General features: G+C 41.2%; 1 protein-coding gene across 5 annotated transcripts in view; it reads right to left on the reverse strand.

The window, feature by feature from the left end:
* Positions 1-21214, reverse strand: part of MYO1B (myosin IB) — a 280385-nt gene that overhangs the window by 196716 nt on the left and 62455 nt on the right. For all 5 annotated transcript variants that reach the window (XM_073647879.1, XM_073647883.1, XM_073647882.1 and 2 more), the window contains exon 3: positions 15105-15220. In XM_073647879.1, the coding sequence (XP_073503980.1) occupies positions 15105-15220 (116 nt within the window). The remainder of the gene's footprint in view (positions 1-15104; positions 15221-21214) is intronic.

Below are 21214 nucleotides of genomic sequence, written 5' to 3' on the forward strand. Positions count from 1 at the left end.
TGTGTCCTTTTCAGAAGTGCACAAAACTGTGGCTGACAGCACTTTTATGCACGCTTTAAAAAAAGACACCACCGAATCCTAGGCTAGACGGTGTCCACAGTGCCTCCATCTGCCTCATTATAGGGAATTTTCCACCAGGGGTTCTGTCTACATCACGTATTTCAGAGATTTACACGAAAGCCCCGGCGTAAGCGCTCAGCGCAGGATAAGTGTGAGCCGAGCCTTACTGCGATCTTTGGGAAGCAAAAGGAACAAAATCAACAGCAGCTGAAGAATTGGTTTTATTTATTTTTTACGCCATTGCTCGTTCTTTAAGCAATTAGATGACTTTATTCTTTGGGTTGGTACGATTACAGCGATACCAGATTTATATCGGGTTTTTATGTTTGGCTGCTATCACACACTAAAAGATGCTTTTTAATTGCAAACACAAGTTTTTGCATCGCCATATTTTGAGATCCATAATTTTTCTATATCATGTGAGGGCTTGTTTTTTGTGGGTCGAGTTGATGTTTTTATTAGCACCATTTTTGGTCACAACATTTTTTTTTTTTGAACGCCTTCTATTCCGATTTTTTGGGAGGTAAAATGAACAAAATCTAGCAATCCACAATTTTTTTTTTCTATGCTGTTCAGTGTGGTAAAAGTGATAAGACAACTGTATTCTTCAGGTCAGTACGATTACAGCAATTATTTGATCAAGTTTTATGCCACTTTTTGTTCGGCGGTATGATAAAACGTGTCAAAAAACTATGCTTTTTCCTAAAAAATTTTTTAAGGTGTTCACTGAGTGGGATGATTTTATAGGTCAGGTTGTTCCAGATGCAGCAATACCAAATATGTGCATTTTTTTTGTTTTTATATAAATGTGTAGTTATTGGTATCATTTTTTTTTCCATTTTTTGTTCTTTATTTTGTGATTATTTTTTAAAAATATTTTCACAAATTTAAACTTTTTTTTTTACTCTGATCGCTGGTATATTGCATTGCAATGCACCAGCACTGCAATGTACTGTATTATACCTGTCAGTGCTGCACTAACAGAAGCCTCTTAGACCATGCGCCAACAGGCTTGCAGTAGCTGGCTGACGGGGGCACTGATCGGAAGGGAGAGGGAGTCCCTTCTCTCTCCCATCCTTTTAAATACTGCAATCAATAGCGATCACAGCATTAGGGAGTTAAAATGCCAGGGGCAGCGCGGTCACCGCTACTGGCAGTGACAGCTGGGTCTCAACTTTAACCTAAGCCGAGCTCATGCAGTGATCGCGCGGGAAAAGCTCCTGTGCCCCACACTATCGCCATTACTTACCCATGCATCTAAGGTCGGGAACCCCTATCCGACCAGGACGTATGAGTAAGTCAAAGGTCGTGAAGGGGTTAATCTAAAATAATTATAATAAGTATGTAAATATTAACATTGAGCAGAATTAATTTCAGCCTATTGGTTCAACCCTCCACAGTCACGGACTCACGTGGCCCCTTGGGAACATTAATTGTCCACCTCGAGGTTAAGGGATAATTGACGATTTAGGAAGAAGGTTGAGAGAACTTTGCTAATGTTTTAATAACCAAACAGAAATCTATAAATAAATATGATTGTGGTATTATTATAACAAGTACAATATTGTTGTTGATGGCAATCAATGAACAGGAAAACAACAAGCATCAGCAAGATTTTATTAAATGAAACCAATACAACTGATATAATTACACAAGAGTGCATGTTATCTTTGTTACCATCCGAACACTCATCTAGGGTTAGACCGTCCCTCTTGGTTCTGTATCACCAAGAATAAATGAGGAAGGTCATTAACCCCTTCCTGCGCTGGAATCCACTGCATGCACAAAGTAAGTCGCATACCATAAAACCAGCATTACTACATTCTTCCATGCTTTTAAGTTTGTGGGAAAGAGAGCAAGGGTCTATTTCAGTTTCAGATTCTCAAGGGCTTTATAAAAACTAAAGCCAGATGTTCAAACTCCAAGGGAAAATAAAACATGAAGTCCATGAAACAGGATCTGGTAATAGAAGGGAAAAGGGGAAAGAAAAGGCACAAAAAAACTTCAATGAAGTCATGGGCATTTGGAGAGCTGTACTCCTTACAGAGTGTGTTCACCTTAAGCTATTATTTTCTATATAGGAGGTATAAAAAATAAAAAAAAAATAAAAAGTGAAACAGTTCATTGCTTAGGCTACATTCACATCTGTGTTACAATGCTTTCTATTTCTTTATAGGAACAGAAGACATTGATATTAATGACAGTTCTGTCACATTCAACATAAATGTGAAAAAAATCCTTAGAGGGGGTGTCCAATTCTAAGTTTTAAAAGTGCATAGGTTTACCCTGCCTAAAAATAATAAAATTAGAAAATTAGCACTGTCACCTTTAGCTGCCTCCCCGGTCTTTGTTGACTCAGCTGCAGAAGTGATGTCATGTCTACAGCAGGTTATCCACCTTGGTAGCACTGCTGAGCCTAGTGGTTGACTGCAGTGTTCACGTGCCAAGGAGCTGACAAGAGGCAGCCCTGGAGCAGCGGTCTGTGAGTAAAGCTAATGGTTAAAGGGAACCTGATGGCGGACACATTCTGCCAAATCCACGGACAACATGAATCAGGCACTGGCTGCGTGATTTCAGCTCCGTATGTTCAGGCTTGGACTGGCCCACAGGCGAACAGGAGAATCCTCCGGTGGGCCCATGTGCAGTAGTGGGCCACCACCCTCTTATATGAGTAGTACTTGGCACAATATACTGGAATCACTATGTACAGAGAAAGGCAGCATTTTATTCATTTAACAATCTACCCAATTCATTTATAAAATTGTGATTGACGATAATGTCACATTTTCATGTAGCTGAAAAGTGGGGCCCTGGTTACTGGTGGGCCCTTGACACCCCAGTCCAACACTGCGTATGTTTATCTCTGTAACGCATGGGCGATTAGTCAAACAGAGGGGTCCCTAGTGTCTTCTCGCCACCTGCATTGACCGCTCTCTCCCTGCATGCTTATATAGGGAGACATGTTACACCAGGCCAGCAAGCGGAGAGAAGCCACCGGGGACCCACCTGTCCGACTAGTCTCCTGTGCATTTCGGTCCCCGGAGTCTATTAAACTAACTCTTTCTCTGAAATGCCACAGTGTTTCAGAGTAAAACATACGTGCAAAATCGGCAAGCATGAATTCCATGTCAGAATGTGACCTTAAAAATATGACATTTTAAAAGTGGACAATCCCTTTACCCTCCAGGGTGGTTTGCACGTTAACCACTTCGCGCCAGAGCCTGTTTTTGCCTTCGTGACCGGGCCAATTTTTTCAATTCTGACCACTGTCACTTTATGAAGTAATTACTCTGGAACGCTTCAACGTATTCCCCTGATTCTGAGAAAGTTTTTCATGACATATTGTACTTCATGATAGTGGTAAAATTTCTTCCATATAACTTGCGTTTATTTGTGAAAAAATCGGAAATTTGGCGAAAATTTAGAAAATTTTGCAATTTTCAAACTTTGAATTTTCATGCCCTTAAATCAGAGAGATATATCACACAAAATAGTTAATAAATAACATTTCCCACATGTCTACTTTACATCAGCACAATTTTGGAACAAAATTTTTTTTTGTTAGGGAGCTATAAGGGTTAAAAGTTGACCAGCGATTTCTCATTTTTCCAACAAAATTTACAAAAACATTTTTTTAGGGACCACATCATATTTGAAGTCACTTTGAGGGGTCTTTATGACAGAAAATACCCAAAAGTGACACCATTCTAAAAACTGCACCCCTCAAGGTGCTCAAAACCACATTCAAGAACTTTATTAACCCTTCAGGTGCTTCACAGGAATTTTTGGAATGTGGAAAAAAAAAATTAACATTTAACTTTTTTCACAAAAATGTTACTTTAGACCCAATTTTTTTTATTTTCACAGGGGTAACAGGAAAAAATGGACCCCAAATTTTTTTGTGCAATTTCTCTTGAGCGTGCTGATACCCCATATGTGGTGGAAAACCACTGTTTGGGCGCACTGCAGGGTTCGGAAGGGAAGGAGCGCCATTAGACTTTTTGAATGTAAAATTTGTCTGAATAATTAGCAGACGCCATGTTGCGTTTGGAGAGCTCCTGATGTGCCTAAACAGTGGAAACCCCCCACAAGTGACACCATTTTGGAAACTAGACCCCTTAGGGAACTTATCTAGATGTGTGGTGAGCACCTTGAACCCCATGGTGCTTCACAGAAGTTTATAATATTGAGCTGTAAAAATAAAATTTTCACATTTTTCCCACAAAACCGTTTTTCATCCCTTAATTTTGCATTATCATAAGGGTAATAGGATAAATTGCACCATGAAATTTGTTGTGCAATTTCTCCTGAACACGCTGATACCCCATATGTGGAGGCAAATTACTGTTTGGGCGCATGGCAGGGTTTGAAAGGGAAGGAGCGCCATTTGACTTTTTGAATGTAAAATTTGTTTGAATAATTAGCAGACGCCATGTCGCATTTGGGGAGCCCCTAATGTGACTAAACAGTGGAAACCCCCCGCAAGTGCCACCATTTTGGAAACTAGACCCCTTAGGGAACTTATCTAGATGTGTGGTGAGCACCTCACACCCCCAGCTGCTTCACAGAAGTTTATAATATTGAGCCGTGAAAATAAAATTTTCACATTTTTCCCACAAAAAATCTTTTTCATTCTCTAATTTTGTATTATCATAAGGGTAACGGGATAAATTGCACCATGAAGTTTGTTGTGCAATTTCTCCTGAACATGCAGATACCCCATATGTGGAGGCAAATTACTGTTTGGGCACATGGCAGGGTTTGAAAGGGAAGGAGCGCCACTTGACTTTTTGAATGTAAAATTTGTTTGAATAATTAGCGGACGCCATGTCACATTTGTGGAGCCCCTAATGTGTCTAAACAGCGGAAACCCCCCACAAGTGCCACCATTTTGGAAACTAGACCCCTTAGGGAACTTATCTAGATGTGTGGTGAGCACCTTGCACCCCCAGCTGCTTCACAGAAGTTTATAATATTGAGCCGTGAAAATAAAATTTTCACATTTTTGCCATAAAAAATGTTTTTCATCCCCTAATTTTGCATTATCATAAGGATAACCGGAGAAATTGCACCATGAAATTTGTTGTACAATTTCTCCTGAGTACGCCGATACCCCATATGTGGGGGAAAACCACTGCTTTGGTGTACGGCAGGGTTCGGAAGAGAAAGGAGCGCTATATTGGCTGGGATAGGCAGCAGACACCATGTCACATTTGAAGAGTCGCTGACATGCCAAAACAGCAGAAACCTCCACAAATGACCCCATTTTGTAAACTACACCTCTCAAGGAATTCATCTAGGGAAGTAGTGAGCATTTTTTAATTTTTAAATTTATACCATTGGGCAGTGAAAAAATCATAATTATATTTTTACCACAAAAAAATGTTTTACCCTCAGATTTTACATTTTCACACAGGGCAATGGGTAAAAATGGTGCCGAAATGTGTCACACAATTTCTTCTAAAAGTGTCAATACCCCATATGTGGCTGTATCGTACCGCTCAGCCATACGGCGAGATCTGGGGGGGACGGAGTGCTATTTGACAATTGGAGAACAAATTATTGTAGAATAGGCATTTGGATTTGGGAGCACAAAATTTTCTGAATTTCTTTTGGGGGGCAAGGGTCATTTTGCTTTTCCAGAGCCTTTCTGCTACCAGTAACTTGGAAGTCCCTTAAATTTTTAACAGATGACGGACCTGAGTGGGGACTAGCTTTTTTTGAGGACTGAGTTGAAGCTTTTATTGGGAACATTTTACGTAACATTTATCCGGCGCTCTAGGCTGAGCACTTACATCGGGGTTTCCATCTAAATTTCCAAGTGATGTAATTCAGATGAAACCCCTGCGGGATCCATTCACTGTAATGAGGCAGCAGAGTTACTCTGGACACCGTCTGGCCTCTGTGTAGCGGTGTCCTTTTTTTCAGAAGTGCACAAAACTGTGGCCAACCGCACTTTTATGCACGCCTAAAACAAATGACACAGTGGGATCCCAGGCTAGACGGCGTCCACAGTGGCCTATATCTGTCTCATTACAGGGAATCTTCCGTCATGGGTTCCGGCTGAATCATGTATTTCAGAGATTTACACGGAAACTCTGGTGTAAGTGCTCAGCGCAGAGCACAGGATAAATGTGAGCAGAGCCTTACTGGGATCTTTGGGGACATAATAAACACATCAGTAGCAGGTGAAGAATTGGTTTTATTTATTTTTTACGCCGTTCCTAGTGTGATATAACTGATTAGATTACTTTATTCTTCGGGTCGGTGCGATTACAGAGATACCAGATTTATATCGGGTTTTTATGACTGACAGCTGTCACACACTAAAAGACGCTTTTTTTGCAAAATCTAGTTTTTGCATCACCATATTTTGAGAGCTATAATTTTTCCATATTTCGGCCGACAGAGTCATGTGACGGCTTGTTTTTTGCGGGACGAGTTGACATTTTTATTGGTACCATTTTTGGGGACGTGACATTTTTTGATCGCTTTCTATTCCGTTTTTTGGGAGGTAAAATTAACAAAAACAAACAATTCAGGAATTGTTTTTTGAGTTTTTTTTTATGCCGTTCTGCGTGTGGTAAAAGTGATCAGGCAGCGTTATTCTTCGGGTCAGTACGTTTACAGCGATACTACACTTACTGTATTTTTTATATGTTTTGGCGCTTTTACACAATAAAACTATTTTATAGAAAAAAATATATTTTTTGCATTGCTTTATTCTGAGCGCTATAACTTTTTTATTTTTCGGCTGATGGAGCTGTATGGCGGCTTTTTTTTTGCGTAACAAGATGACGTTTTCAGTGGTACCATTTTTATTTCTATTTTGTTTTTTGATCGCATTTTTTTCCACTTTTTGTTTGGCAATATGATGAAAAAGCATATTTTTTTGCTCCGTTTTTTATTTATTTTTATTACGGTGTGCACAGAAGGAGTTAATTAGTGTGACAGTTTTATAGCTCGGGTTGTTTCGGACGCGGCGATACCAAATATGTGTACTTTTTTTGGTTTTGTAAAAATATACGGATTTATTGGTTTAATATTTTATTTATTTTATTTTGTGATTTTTTTATTAATAGTTTAAAAACTTTTTTTTTACTTTTTTTCACATTTTTTCTTAGTCCCTGTATGGGACATTAAGTTTTATTTTTCTGATCTCTGATCTCATGTAATGTAATAGACATATATTACATTACATGAGATCTTCCCTGACTGTTTCAGTCAGAGTCTCCTGTCTGGCTACAGCTGCAGCTGAGCCAGACAGGACACCATATATGGCAGAGCTGGAGGCGGTCATGTGACCTCCAGCTGCCATAGCAACCCCAGGTCCTGGAAGGACTCGGAGGTCTTCGGAGAGGTAAGTTGACGACCCCCTCTCCTCCTGCTGTCTCCTATATGCCGCGATCACTATAGATCACAGCATATAGAAGACAGCTAAGGGTTAACATCACTGGGACCTGATCTAATCAGGTCCCGATGATGTTCCCTGTCAGAGCTAACGCTCTGCACCGGAATCGCAGCGCTTGCAGGACCCTGGGGGTCCTGAGCGCTGCGAGACCACCCACCGTTTTTAAACGTCGGCGCTGCACAGAGCCCGGCAAGCGCCGACGTTTATCTACAGTGGGCGGTCGGGAACCGGTTAATGACCAGGCCAATGTTTACAATTCTGACCACTGTCACTTTATGAGGCAATAACTCTGGAACGCTTCAACCAATCCCACTGATTCTGAGATTGTTTTTTTTCATGACATATTGTCCTTCATGATTGTGGTAACATATCACTTGCGTTTATTTGGGAAAAACATCAGAAATTTGGCGAACATTTTGAAAGTTTCGCAATTTTCAAACTTTGAATTTTCATGCCCTTAAATCAGAGAGATATGTTATACAAAATAGTTAATAAATAACATTTCCCACATGTCTACTTTACATCAGCACAATTTTGGAACCAATTTTTTTTTGTTGTTGTTAGGAAGTTATAAAGGTTTAAAAGTTGACCAGCAATTTCTGATTTTTTTAACAAAATTTACACCATTTTTTTTTATTTTTTTTATAGACCACATCACATTTGAAGTGACTTTGAGGGGCCTTTATGACAGAAAATACCCCAAAGTGACAGGACTCTAAAAACTATACCCCTTAAGGTGCTCAAAACCACATTCAAGAAGTTTATTAACCCTTCATGTGAGATTCACAGGAATTTTTGGAATGTGGAAGAAAAAAAAAAAAAATGAACATTTAACTTTTTTCACAAAAATGTTAATTTAGACCCCAATTTTTTTTTATTTGCGCAAGGGTAACAGGAAAAAATGGACCCCAAAATGTGGGGGAAAACCACTGTTTGGGAGCACGGTAGGGTCCAGAAGGGAAGGAGTGCCATTTGACTTTTTGAATGTAAAATTTGCTTGAATAATTAGCGAACGCCATGATGCGTTTGGGGAGCCCCTGATTTGCCTAAACAGTGGAAACCCCCTACAAGTGACCTCATTTTGGAAACTAGACCCCTGAGGGAACTTCTCTCAATGTGTGGTGAGCACCCTGGACCCCCAAATGCTTCACAGAAGTTTATAACATGGAGCCGTGAAAAAAAAAAAAAAAAAAAAAAAACACCACACCAACTTTTTCCACAAAAATGATCAAATTATCCCCACATTTTTTATTTTCACAAGGGTAAGAGGAGAAAATGTACCCCAAAAACTGTTGTGCAATTTCTCCTGAGTAAGCAGATACCCCATATGTGGGGAGAATACACTGTTTGGGTGCACGGCAGGGTTCAGAAGGGAAGGAGCACTGTGTGACTTTTTGAACGCAAAATTGGCAAGAATTGAGAGCGGACACCATGTCGTGGTTGGAGAGCCCCTGATACGCTTAAATAGTGGAAACCCCCCACAAGTGACCCCATTTTGGAAACTACGCCCCTCAAGGATTTTATCAAGGGGTATAATGAACATTTTGAACCCAGAGGTACTACACAGAATTTGATGACATTAGGTCATCATATTGAATAAGTTGTCGTTAGTCTTGAGCACAAGTGCTCGCTACTTGAGTTTGCATCGGGTACTCAGGTACGCACCAAGTATCGCAGGTGCTCAAGTGACATGCTCGAGTCTCCGCCCCTCGTGTTTCATGATTGTTAGGCACCCAAAAAAAACATGCGGGGATCGGTCGTGCATGGCAGCCAATCCTCGTGAGATTTTTTTTGCCAGTGAAGCATGCAACTCGAGCACCCGCGATACTCGGTGCAAACTCAAGTAGCGAGCACTTGTGCTCAACACTAGTCGCCATATCGTCATCATTTTTCTTTTCTTTACTTTTGAAAAAATCCCAAACCCCTTTTTTTTTTACGCCTTTCCTCGTGCGGTATAAGTAATTAGACGACTTTATTTTTCAGGTTGGTGCGATTACAGCGATACCAGATTCATATCGGTTTATGATTGACAGCTGCCACCCATTAAAAAAAACCTTTTTTTGCAAAGACTAGTTTTTGCATCACCATATTTTGAGCGCTATAATTTTTCCATATTTTGGCTGATAGAGGCATGTGATGGCTTACTTTTTGTGGGACAACTTGACGTTTTTATTGGTAACATTTTTGGGCACATTACATTTTTTGATCGATTCTATTCCGATTTTTGGGAGGCAGAATAAACAAAAAACAACAATTCAGGAACTGTGAGTTTTTTATGCTGTTCTGCATGTGGTAAATTGATAGGGCAGCTTTATTCTTCAGGTCAGTGTGCTTACTGTGGTACCACATTTATATTTTTTTTAGGTTTTGGCGCTTTTACACAAAAACTTTTATAGAAAAAATTATTTTTTTGCATCGCTTTATTTTGAGAGCTATAACTTTTTTATTTTTCGGCTGATGGAGCTGTATGGCAGCTTGTTTTTTTGTGGCACAAGATGACGATTTCAGAGGTACCATTTATTTACATTCGTCTTTCTGATCGCGTTTTATTCAATTTTTTTGTTTGGCGGTATGATAAAAAAGCGAAGCAAAAAACTGTTTTATTTATTATTTTTTTTTTTTCAGTGTTCACTAAAGGGGTTACCTAGTGGGACAGTTTTATAGGTCAGGACACGGTGATACCAAATGTGTACTTTTGTTTTGTTTTTTCATATTAATATTTATTTATGGGTACAGTATATATTTTTGTTTGTTTTTTTAAACATTTTTACAGCGATTTATTTATTTATTTTTTTCACTTTGATACCTTTTTTTTTACTTTTACACTTTGTCCCACTATGGGGCTTTCAATTTTTGCAGGCCGATTGATTATATAGCATACAGATGCCTGTGTGCGAGCCTGATCACCAAGGCGTAATAATATGTACCTGCTCCAATAGGCCCACGGCGCAGATACGTATTATTACGTATAATGTCAGAAACGAGTTAACCTCCATTATAACATTTTAAATATTCAGCAGCTCTATGATTAAAATGAGACTCCTAAACATCTACACGCATGTTCTGCGCCATATGGATGTCCCGAGTGGTTTAGGAGCCTCATTTTAATCATCGAGCTGCTGAAACTACATACCATATAATACACATCCCAGCTGCTGATGAACTGGTTAAAGTCAGTGATTGAGGTCTATTCCTCAATGCTTGGTTGATATCACTAGGTCCCATACAGTGCCAGACCACGCGGCAGCTATGGGCCCCCCACCCGCATCATACTTTCAACTGTTTCAGCATCCTGCATGCCGATACAGCTGAAGACTGTGATGGAAGAGGGAGCATCTGCCAACATTGCTCTAGCTTTCCAAGACATTTGCTGTTACTGAAAAGAAAAATTTTAAAAAAGGATATTGCTTTCTAATCAGATCAGGGTGTTATCTCTGTGGAAAAAGTCAATCCTTCTAAATACATAACATATGGCTGTGGTTACTTTGAGTACCCAAATAAAATGACATTTTTTGATCTTTCAGCAAGAATGATGATTTTAGCGGTGGCGGTACCCAGCCTGGCCATATCAGTGGGATGTACCTGTGTATGGCTAACAATGGCATGTTAGTGATGGAGCGGACATTTACAGAATCACTAGGTGGACTGTCCTAGGGAAAGTGTGGCTGATCATGGGCGGGGGGGGGGGGGGGGGGGGGGGATTTCTTTTCAGCCTGAAAGAGACCAAAGTTTAGGTTTGCCTTCATCTGTGCACACCGGTTACTGATCAGTTATCCGTCAGCTTTCTACACAGCTAAGCTCTTCCCTAGGCTTCCTTTGGACCACCTGCCAGCAATGAAAGCCTTCGTGTAGGTACAATCCTAATCAGTCAGGACTTCACCTCCTGTCATGTACAAAAAGGCAAAGAAAAAAACGAAACAATTGATTGATGAATTATGAAGCACGGACAATCCCTGTCACATGGCCTGGAAAATAGCTGTCAGTTTTCACAACATATGTTCTATGATCTCAGCTTCTTGTCAGACCAAACCCTGCCTTGAGGATATTCCAGGTGATGATGCCTCATAACCAGAACGAGATCTTAGCAGCATAATAACCGATCCTTCACAATATACAAGGCTCACAACATTCGTCTCCAAAGAACTTAGTACATGTGAAGTTTTGTAACTTTGTATCTTTTTCATGGAAAGCAACTTCTTGTAGCTCCTGCCTGCAGGTTATTAGTCATCAGAAAATTGACGATTGTTTAAAAATCAGGTTTTTGTGTTGAATGTATTTTCTTGGCAATGTTTTTTCCCCCCAATCACAATCTGTAGCACAAATAATAAAAATAAGTAGAAATCTTGCAATATTCACACTGGCCTATGGGGCTTTTTAAGATTCTAATTTCCTAAATAAGCAGGAAGTTACACTCGTACATTAACCACCATGAACAGATTCCAGCCCTATTTTTTGTATTGAAGCATCTAATGAGCGTGTGCAAAGGTAATTGTAAATGGAGGGGAACAGACATCGCTCATTGGGATTTGTGGATCCTGTGGGATCAGCTGTGTACAGAGGAGTTACCCGTCATTGCAGCCCTGCCTCTGCGGATAAGCACAGGGCCACTGTAAAAATTGCAAGATTATTCATTTTGTTTTATTTTTTAATAAAGATCATGTTATGAAAAAAAAAAACATCACATTTTTAACAATACATTTAACACAAAAACCTAAATTTAAACAGGTCATTTTCTTTTTCACGATCGCTTTGCTTTTTACAAGAACCTACCTCACTCCCCATAAAAATTTAATTATTGTACAACTGTATACAGAAAACTTGGGAAGAGAGGCGTGATAACGGGAATGAAGCAGCGGCTCTGAGACTGAATGCTGTGAGAGGAAAGAGTGAGTAGATGTTTGGAGACCTCCAATTGGCAGAAACACCCATCTACTTCTCGATGGAGAGGAGGCGGAAAAAAAGACAGAGCGAGCAATAATGCTGCCAGTGACTGGTCCATGCAGCATGAATCCATTGGAATTGTAAATTAGAGAACTATTTATCTCAAATTTGCAAGAGGCAACTGGATCGTAGCTGGTGGCTTTAAAGCAAATGAGCAAGTTACTAATAGGGTTGAGCGAGTATGTTCTGTCCGAGTATGCTCGGGCCGAGCTCCGAGTATTTATAGCTGCTCGGTGATATGGTTGAATCGCTCCCGTGTGCATGATTTGCGACTGTTTGACAGTTTTAATACATGTGAGGAATGTCTATTTCTTACACATTCCTCACATGTAATAAAGCTGTCAGACAGTTGCAAATCAAGCACACAGGAGCGATTCAACCTTATCACCGAGCAGCTGTAAATACTCGGAGCTCGGCCCGAGCATACTCGGCGAAAGGGTTAATAGAACATACTCGCTCAACACTAGTTACTAACCAAGACAAAGGATTACACTCTGCTAATGAAGTCTATAGAACAAATGACATCAATGTCTGATTGGCCAGGGTCTGGCACAAAACACAGCTGCAATCTGTGGCGGCGGTTGGCAGTCCTTACTTGCAGAACTGTCTGTCTTCCGATCGAACCAAGCCTCGGCCACTACACATTCAAATCAATAGGAGGCGGATGTGTAGTACCCTGCGGCGTCCACTCTCAGAAGACGGCCAGCTCCGCAAGCGAATTCTTCCGGCCAGCGGCCAAAGATGACACCAATAACAGCTGATCGGCGGGGATGCCCGGTGTTGGACCACAGCTAATCAGACATTAATGACCTATCCTAAGGAAAGGAAAAGTCATCAATACTAAAATATTGGATAACCTTTAAAGTCTTACCCCAACTATATGTCCCTCCTAAAAACACCACCACCCTCCAGAGAATGCTTCCTGCTATTCTGGAACACCCACTTTTGGGCAGGATTGATATAAACTCCATCCCCTCTTGGACACAGTCTCCGGAAATCTGGGACAGTTGGTAATTAAGTATTTATAAGCAACAAGTCAATTTACAGTATCTCATTTTTTGCATTCTTACCACTTTTGAAACTAGACTAGTCCTGTGGCTAAATATTCTACATTTTCTTTGTGATCACTCGGTTTTTTTTTTTTTAATTAGTACATTTTTTTCATATGGGTATCACAAGGTGTATTACAGTTGTTTTTTGCTTTACAATAAATATATTTATTTACTGAAATCCATATGAAAAACACCCACAAAACGTCTCAAACTAAGTTTGTGGCAGAAATCTAAGAGCCGCCTCGGATATCTGCCGTGGATCTACAGCAAACACACATACCCCAAAATGATGCAGATCGGTAGCAATGAAGACATATGGAGCACTGTATCGAAACAATTAGTTTTGTATGGATTCATATAAAAGTAATATAGCATGTAACATTCTGAAATCGGAATGCATCATTCCTTCTATTACATGCTGTGTAGCTCGAGTGCAGACAAAGGCTTGTATTCCACAGGACAAAGCCTCCTTGTGTTACTGATCTCAGATTCTATTTTTTGGTGCATGGAGCATTGTAATGAAGTACCAAAAAAGAAAGGGAATATGCTGACTTGGTATAATTTGGGAGCAGCGTGTCCCATTCTGTCAGCGGTTACACAATCCAGTGCGTGTGGCTTGGGGCCACTGTCCAAAAGGCCAATGCTCCACTCAGACTCTTTAATAGCTGAATGTCAAGCGCTTACATTCCAGAAGAGACTGGACCACAGCGAGCGCTAGATTACTTCTTACAGGGATATTCTTTGGGATTTCGATTACTATATAGTCCGCACAATAGAAGTGTAAATTAAGTCCTGGAGTGATCACTTCATTTTTGCTTCTTATTACGCTAGGCACACACAAGCGTATTTTCAGTCTAAGTGTGATCAGGCAAAATATCGCATTGCACTCGGACCAATGTTAGTCTATGGGGCCCAGCACGCGTCCAATTTTTTCCTTGGACAGACTGCCAGAGGAAAAAAAAAAAAATCACTGCAGGCCAGAGTTTGATCAGATATTCAGATAGCACTCGGCCATGCAAATCAAGGAGTGCGTGAGAAACACCAGACTGCACTCTGATGACATCTGAGTGCAGTCCAATCTCCGCATACTGATCGAATGAAGAAGATTGAGACATTTTTTCTCCATCTTCTCCTCATCCGAGAGAAAAGGATCGAACTATGCTGACATGCCTGTCCATTAGTCTCCTCCAGCAGCAAAGCAGCTTTCCCATGTGAGGTTTTCTATTGGACAAGACTGATGGACAGGTGTTGTCACTGCTCCTCCATCAGAAGCCATTGTATGGATGGGAGATCTGTGAGTAGAGCTGCACTAACCAGCAGGAGGAGAACTGGTCATGTCGAAATAACCATAACATATGAAAAAAGAGATATGGCCAACCCCGTTACCTCATTCTGCAGCCAGCAATAGACCATATAATACAGCGGCTATAGGAGGCAAATGGTGCAACATTTTTAATGAAACCCAATTACAAAAATGTTTAGCCCCAATTGCATGCATTAAGAAAAAAAAATAGTCCCCAAAGGTGGTCACTCCATTTAAATCAAACACTTAAACTGGGCATCTTTATCTGATGGCACATTTTCTGTAATCTCCAGCACAATTAATTCTATAGGATTAGTGAAGTACACACAATACTCACATATGTGGACTCAGTTCATAAAAGTTCCGATTTCTGTATTCTTCCACTTTGTCCGGTGTGTAAATGGGCAGCGATCTGTAGGGGTTGAGAGATATAACCACGCTACCTATGTAGGTCTGGAAAGAAAGATACATTACATTACATTACTTTGGGGAGAAAGATTCTATATTATACAATGTACAAGTTAAGTTTACAAGATTGTCAGCAATATTTTCCCCTCAGTATCAGATAAAAAAATAAATAAATAAAATTATACACAATTTAACACACTTCTGATGACCTGCAACCCTGACAAGAGGAAGCGAAGAAGGCAATGCCCAGAACGCCTTGATAATGCAGTATGGAGTACGCTCCCATGCCTCCTCTACTAGCAGCCAGCACATTCTTTATTGAAGGGGTTTTCCATTACTGCACAACTTTGTCTTAAAACCTCAAAAAATAAAAACACCTAATCTCCCCGAACTGGGTATTCCCCCAATCTATGCGCTGTCTCACGGCAGTCATAAGCAATGTCATGTGAACTCTGCAGCCGGTCACCATTTGTGTTTATTATTATTTTATACTGCAAAGCAGAGCTAACATGGGTTTGTCCAGTAGTTGTCGGCATCCCATGTAATCCTAAATCACGGCAGTGGGCTTCAGGAAAATGGCCGCCTCCGGCGGCGCATTCGCAGATTTAGATCTCAGGTCAATGACGAGCCAAGATCTCAATCTGCACATGCGTCTCTTCCAAAGGCCATTTTCCTCAAGTCCACCGAAAATCAATGGGTAGAGCGGGGACTCCGCTCCTGCCTAAATCTTGTTGAAGCACAGGGCCCACAGCCTCGCACCATTGGGACACCCTATCCTTCCAGGCCAGGGCCCGCAGCATTGCACTACTCCTGCCGCTGACTTCCTGCAGCAGCGAACCCTGCCTCCTGTGAGCCTGCTCCACCGCCGCCCGGTAAGATATCAAATTCGGATTATAAGACGGACCCCCATTTTATAAAAAAAAAAAAAAATCCCCATTTTCCTCCCCATAATTTGGGGTGCGTCTTATAGTCCACAAAATACGGTACATAAACAGTAAAAAACTCAAAAAGGATCATGTTGGCACCATCAAAAATAATATGGGTGAAATGGTGGAAGAGGATGAGAGAAGGGCCAATTTGCAAAACTTTTCTCTGCAGTATTTAGACAAGAAAATTCTCCATTAAATGTCACCTGTTCAACCCAGCAGGAAGTATGGCAACACCTCAAAAATCACTAAAATAGACAAACCCCTGGGCCCGGATGGCATACACCCCCAAGTACTGAAGGAATTAAGTACCAGGATAGACAAATCGTTATTTTTAATATTCACAGATTCCATAATAACAGGGTCTGTACCACAGGACTGGCGCATAGCAAATGTGGTGCCAATATTCAAAAAGGGGATAAAATCTGAGCCTGGAAATTATAGGTCAGCAAATTTAACCTTGGCGGTGGGTAAAATCCTTGAGGGTTTCCCAAGACATGCTATCCTGTAGTATCTCAGTAAGAATAACCTCATGAGCCAGCATCAACATGGATTTATGAGAGATAGATTAGATTAGTTTGACAGGACCTGAGGAGACAAGTTCCAGACTGGACGATTGAAAAGTCCATAAAGACAACATCCACTGCGCTTCAAAGACATTTGCTACAGTGCCACACTCAAGGTAGAACATAAGAATAATGGGACTAGGGGAAAATATGTGACTGAGTGAACAATTGGCTGAGTGATAGGAAAATAGGGGAGGGTGAGTGATTATTAACTGAACTCACTCAGATTGAGTCAAAAGTTAACAGTGGGGTATGACAGGGGTCCGTATTGGGCCCTCTATAAGGGAATTTATAAATATGTTAAGAATAAGAGGGCCCAACAGTAGAATTTCAATATTTCCAGATGATACTAAACTCTGCAATGTAATCAATACAGAGGAGGATAACTTAATATTATAAAAGGATTTACTTAAGCTGGAGGCTTGGACTGAGAAATGGCAATTTAATTTTAATGTAGATAAATGTAATGTGTCCTTAGACAGAGGAAATAAATGTATAATCATGTACTAAACTGTAATAAAATGGGTAAAATGGTCACTGTAATGTGGGCATGTGGGTGCATGGCAAACTCAACTTTAGTGATCAGTGTCAGGCAGCTGCTGCCAAGACAAATAAATGGGATGCCTTAAAAAGAGGCATAGATGCACATGACGAGAACATAGTTTTGCCTCTATACAAGTCACTAGTGTGGCCACATTTAGAATAATGTGTACAATTTTGAGCTCTACTGTATAAGGACATAGCTGAAGAAAAGTGGCTACAGAGAAGAGCAACCAAGGTCATTAAGGGAATGGGTGAACTACAATACCAAGACAGGTTATTTATCTTATGGGATATTCCGTTTGGAAAAACTAAGGCTTAGTTTACATTTTCCTCCATACAGAATAATGGTCCCACATAGGGGTGGTGGTTCTGGTGTCGCAGGCCAAATATAACCACCCTGTGGGCCATATTTGGCCCACAGGCCATAGTTTGACGTGTATGGTCTAGAGCACACGTGTCAAACTCCAGCCCGTGGACAAAATCTGACCGTTATATTTGGCCTGCGACACCAGAACCGCCACACCTATGTGGGGTCAATATTCTGTATGGAGGTCTACGTGAGGCCCATTATACTGTGTGGAGGACGCATTATACTGTATGGAGGACTATGGGCGACCCATTATACTGTATACTGATTGGCCCGTGACTTTGTCTAAGTTTTTCATTTTGGCCCTCTGTGTTTCAGTTTGACATCCCTGGTCTAGAGGAAAGATGGTTTAAATCATAACAGAAGGTGATTCTTTACTGTAAGGTCAGTGAGACTAGGGAACTCTCTGCCGTGTGATAATGTAATGTTTAATTCTACTTAGTTTCAAGGAGGGCCTGAATGTATTTCTTGAAAAATACATTATTATAGGTTATAGGAAATTGCCATATGTGGAGTCAGGAGAGAATTCCCCTCCCTCCCCCCCAAATACGGGACAAATAGCATCTGCCTCATGGGGTTTTTGCCTTCCTCTGGATCAATATGTTGGGCTATAGGTTGAACTCTATGGACTTATGACTTCCTTCAACTTTAAAAAAAACTTTGAAACATTGTCCCTTTACTGTGGATTTACCCTGCAAGTGCTGCCTCTTAATTTTGGTTTTCTGTTATACTGGTCTTTATCATGGAAATAGAAACCATGACCGTACCAGATCTGTTGCATGACAGACCCACTGATTATAAAGGGGTCCATCATGTGCCACTGAGGTGTCCAATGAATGGGACCACGTCCGCTAATCACAGGCCTAGGTGGTTTACTTTGCATATATGGCACATGACACCAGGTGCCCGTGAATGGCTGTAGGGATCACATGAATGATAGGGACTACCAGAGTGAAGTAAAGACACTGAGCTTAGTGATTGGCTGCACTGGTCACAAAGACAGGATAGACAGTGGAGTGACATTGCTGGAGCACAGAGGGTAAATAACTGATGAGTTTGTTAGTTTTTAACTAGCCCATTCTGCAAATGCTTCTTAAAAGAAAATCTGTCAGTTGGGTTTTGCTAGGTAATCTGAGGACAACATGAGGTAAGGGGATACAATCCTGAATTCCATGATGTATCACATATCCGGCTGTGTGGTTTTGTTCACTTAGACAGAAGGTTTAATCACCTTGTCATTAACATTGCTGTGACTAGCTGGTGTGGGAGCCCTGGTCTGACTCCGCCCCCTTCTGTGATAAGCACCTCACTGTATACAGAGCCTGGTGCAGGCGGGGTTAACCTTCTCAGCTCTGCTGCATTGCTAAATCTAAAAACTGATTGTATCAGAATAGCTGCACCCAGTAATCCAGGGGTGGGAAATCTTGTCTGCCAAGGGCCATTTGGATACGGATACCATCCTTCGGGAGCCGTACAAATCACGCCAACTCTGCCCACAAAGTACGTCCTGACGCTGGCACTGGTGTCAGGACGTGATCTTTCATTGAAAGCGCCTCAACGCTCAGTAGTGAATACTGCGTGCGCATGCTCACAGCGAGAAGAAATTAATGGGCAGGTGACCCCCAACATACAGCGGCCGGCCCAAGTACTGCAGTCCTCGAGGCCGGATAAAAGGTCACCGTGGGCTGAGGTTCCCCACCCCTGCAGTAGTTAAGTGATACATCATTGGATTCAGCTTCTCTTTGCTTACACCATGCTGCTTTCAGAGGAGGTAGCAAAAACCTGCTGACCGATTCCCTTTAAACTAGATGTATTTGTAGCAGTTTATTTATAGCGAGTTCTTAACATTCCATGTATAAAAAAATCAGCAATGGAGAATGAGATTCAACACAGCATGACATCTTCATGAGAGGATTATAGTTCTACTCTAAAATAACAAGTTATACATGTTTCATAACAATAAGAGGGGAGGTACACACTGCTGCACCGTACCATTCCCTTCATACATAGAAAAGGTTCCCTTATGGCTGCCATTTTTATGTGGGCACATTAAATACAACTGTACAGGTGCTGTTCTTTAATAAAGTAGAACAAATAAGTTAAATTCCTAGGCTTTATTAAGTTTTGGCATCTGCACTCCCACAAGTTAATATAGCACTTGGCGTTAATCCCAAGTTCATTACACCCATTTACAAGTTTATGCATTTGAGACAGTCACCAAAGTGCAATGTAGAGCATTTTTGCAGACTGGAGTTATAAAGTTAGAGTAACTAAATAAACAAACCCTCTAACCTCTCCATTATTAGGAGAACTGGCAAGTAAACACTCCACATACATGTAGCTTTGCCTCTGCAGCACGGGAGAAGCATGGGTGACAGAAGCTTGTCTGACCCGGCCATCCCGCCAGCACCAGAGCGGCACAAGCAGGCTGTAAAGCACAGAGTTTACTTGTGCAGAGTTCCCTGCCTACTTACTAGCCACACTGGGACAGCAGAGTGGCCGGTACCCTAGGCAATGAGCTGTATACTAGAACATAAAATTCCTCCGTTTGAGAACTAAGAGGATTTTTAATAAAGAGGGTAAATTGCAAAGTTGACCTTCAGACAACTGCTTTAAAGAACATAAAAATACAATCATTTTTTCTGTGTTCCTTGTGTTAATTTCCACATCACAATAAATATTAAAGACAACATCATGGAGCAGAATTTGTAATGCATTACCTTCATTGTAATTCTAACAATTGAGACAGACAACACAAAACGTGACAAAAGATGATCGGCACAACTCCGCTATTTTTTTCCTTTTTCCCCTCCATGCACAGAGACCTCTGCACATGTCTCAGCATGTTCACAAAGAGGGTCGGACTGTTCATCTGGCAATTCTGGTAAATGCCAGATGTGCCGCTCTGGCATTGGGCCGTATCAGCCCACAACACTTAAAAGGGTTGTCCACTACTATTCAAAATAGCCCAATGTATTTTTATGATGAAAAGAAGAGTCTTTCTAATTACCTCCTGCTGCTGTTTCTGCCTGTGAGCGGCACCATCAGTGGCCTGCAGCGGCGGTTCATCCTGACCGCAATCCACGGGTGGCGTAGTCTGACATTAAACCATAAAAACCCCATAAATAGACTGCCACTGGTTTGACCACCCTGAGCCACGTGACCGGGTCGCCGCCACGGTGACTACAACCCCCAGCAGCCACAAAAAGGGCCCGGTTCCGGGCTCCTCACGGGGCCCAGGGGGTGCGTCAGATGCACAATGGGGGAAACACGGTATTAAAAAAAAAAAAAAAAAGGAGGCAGAGTGGAGGGTGATATATAAAAGAAGGCAGTGGGCAGCACGGTGGCTCAGTGGTTAGCACTGCAGCCTTGCAGGGCTGGGGTCCCGTTTTCAAATCCCACCAAGGACAACATCTGCAAGGAGTTTGTATGTTCTCCCCGTGTTTGTGTGGGTTTCCTCCGGGTTCTCTGGTTTCCTCTCACACTCCAAAGACTTACTGATAGGGAATATAGATTGTGAGCCCCAATGCGAAATATGATCGTGCTATATAAAAAAAATGCATAATATTATGACTAGCACAGTGGAGAGGGTTATTATTATAAGGTGGCATTGAGGGGCATTATTATGAGGAACAAA

The sequence above is a fragment of the Phyllobates terribilis genome, unplaced genomic scaffold, assembly GCF_046119375.1.
Source record: "Phyllobates terribilis strain yellow unplaced genomic scaffold, ASM4611937v1 Scaffold_9__5_contigs__length_417890890, whole genome shotgun sequence".
In the NCBI taxonomy this organism is placed as follows: domain Eukaryota; kingdom Metazoa; phylum Chordata; class Amphibia; order Anura; family Dendrobatidae; genus Phyllobates; species Phyllobates terribilis.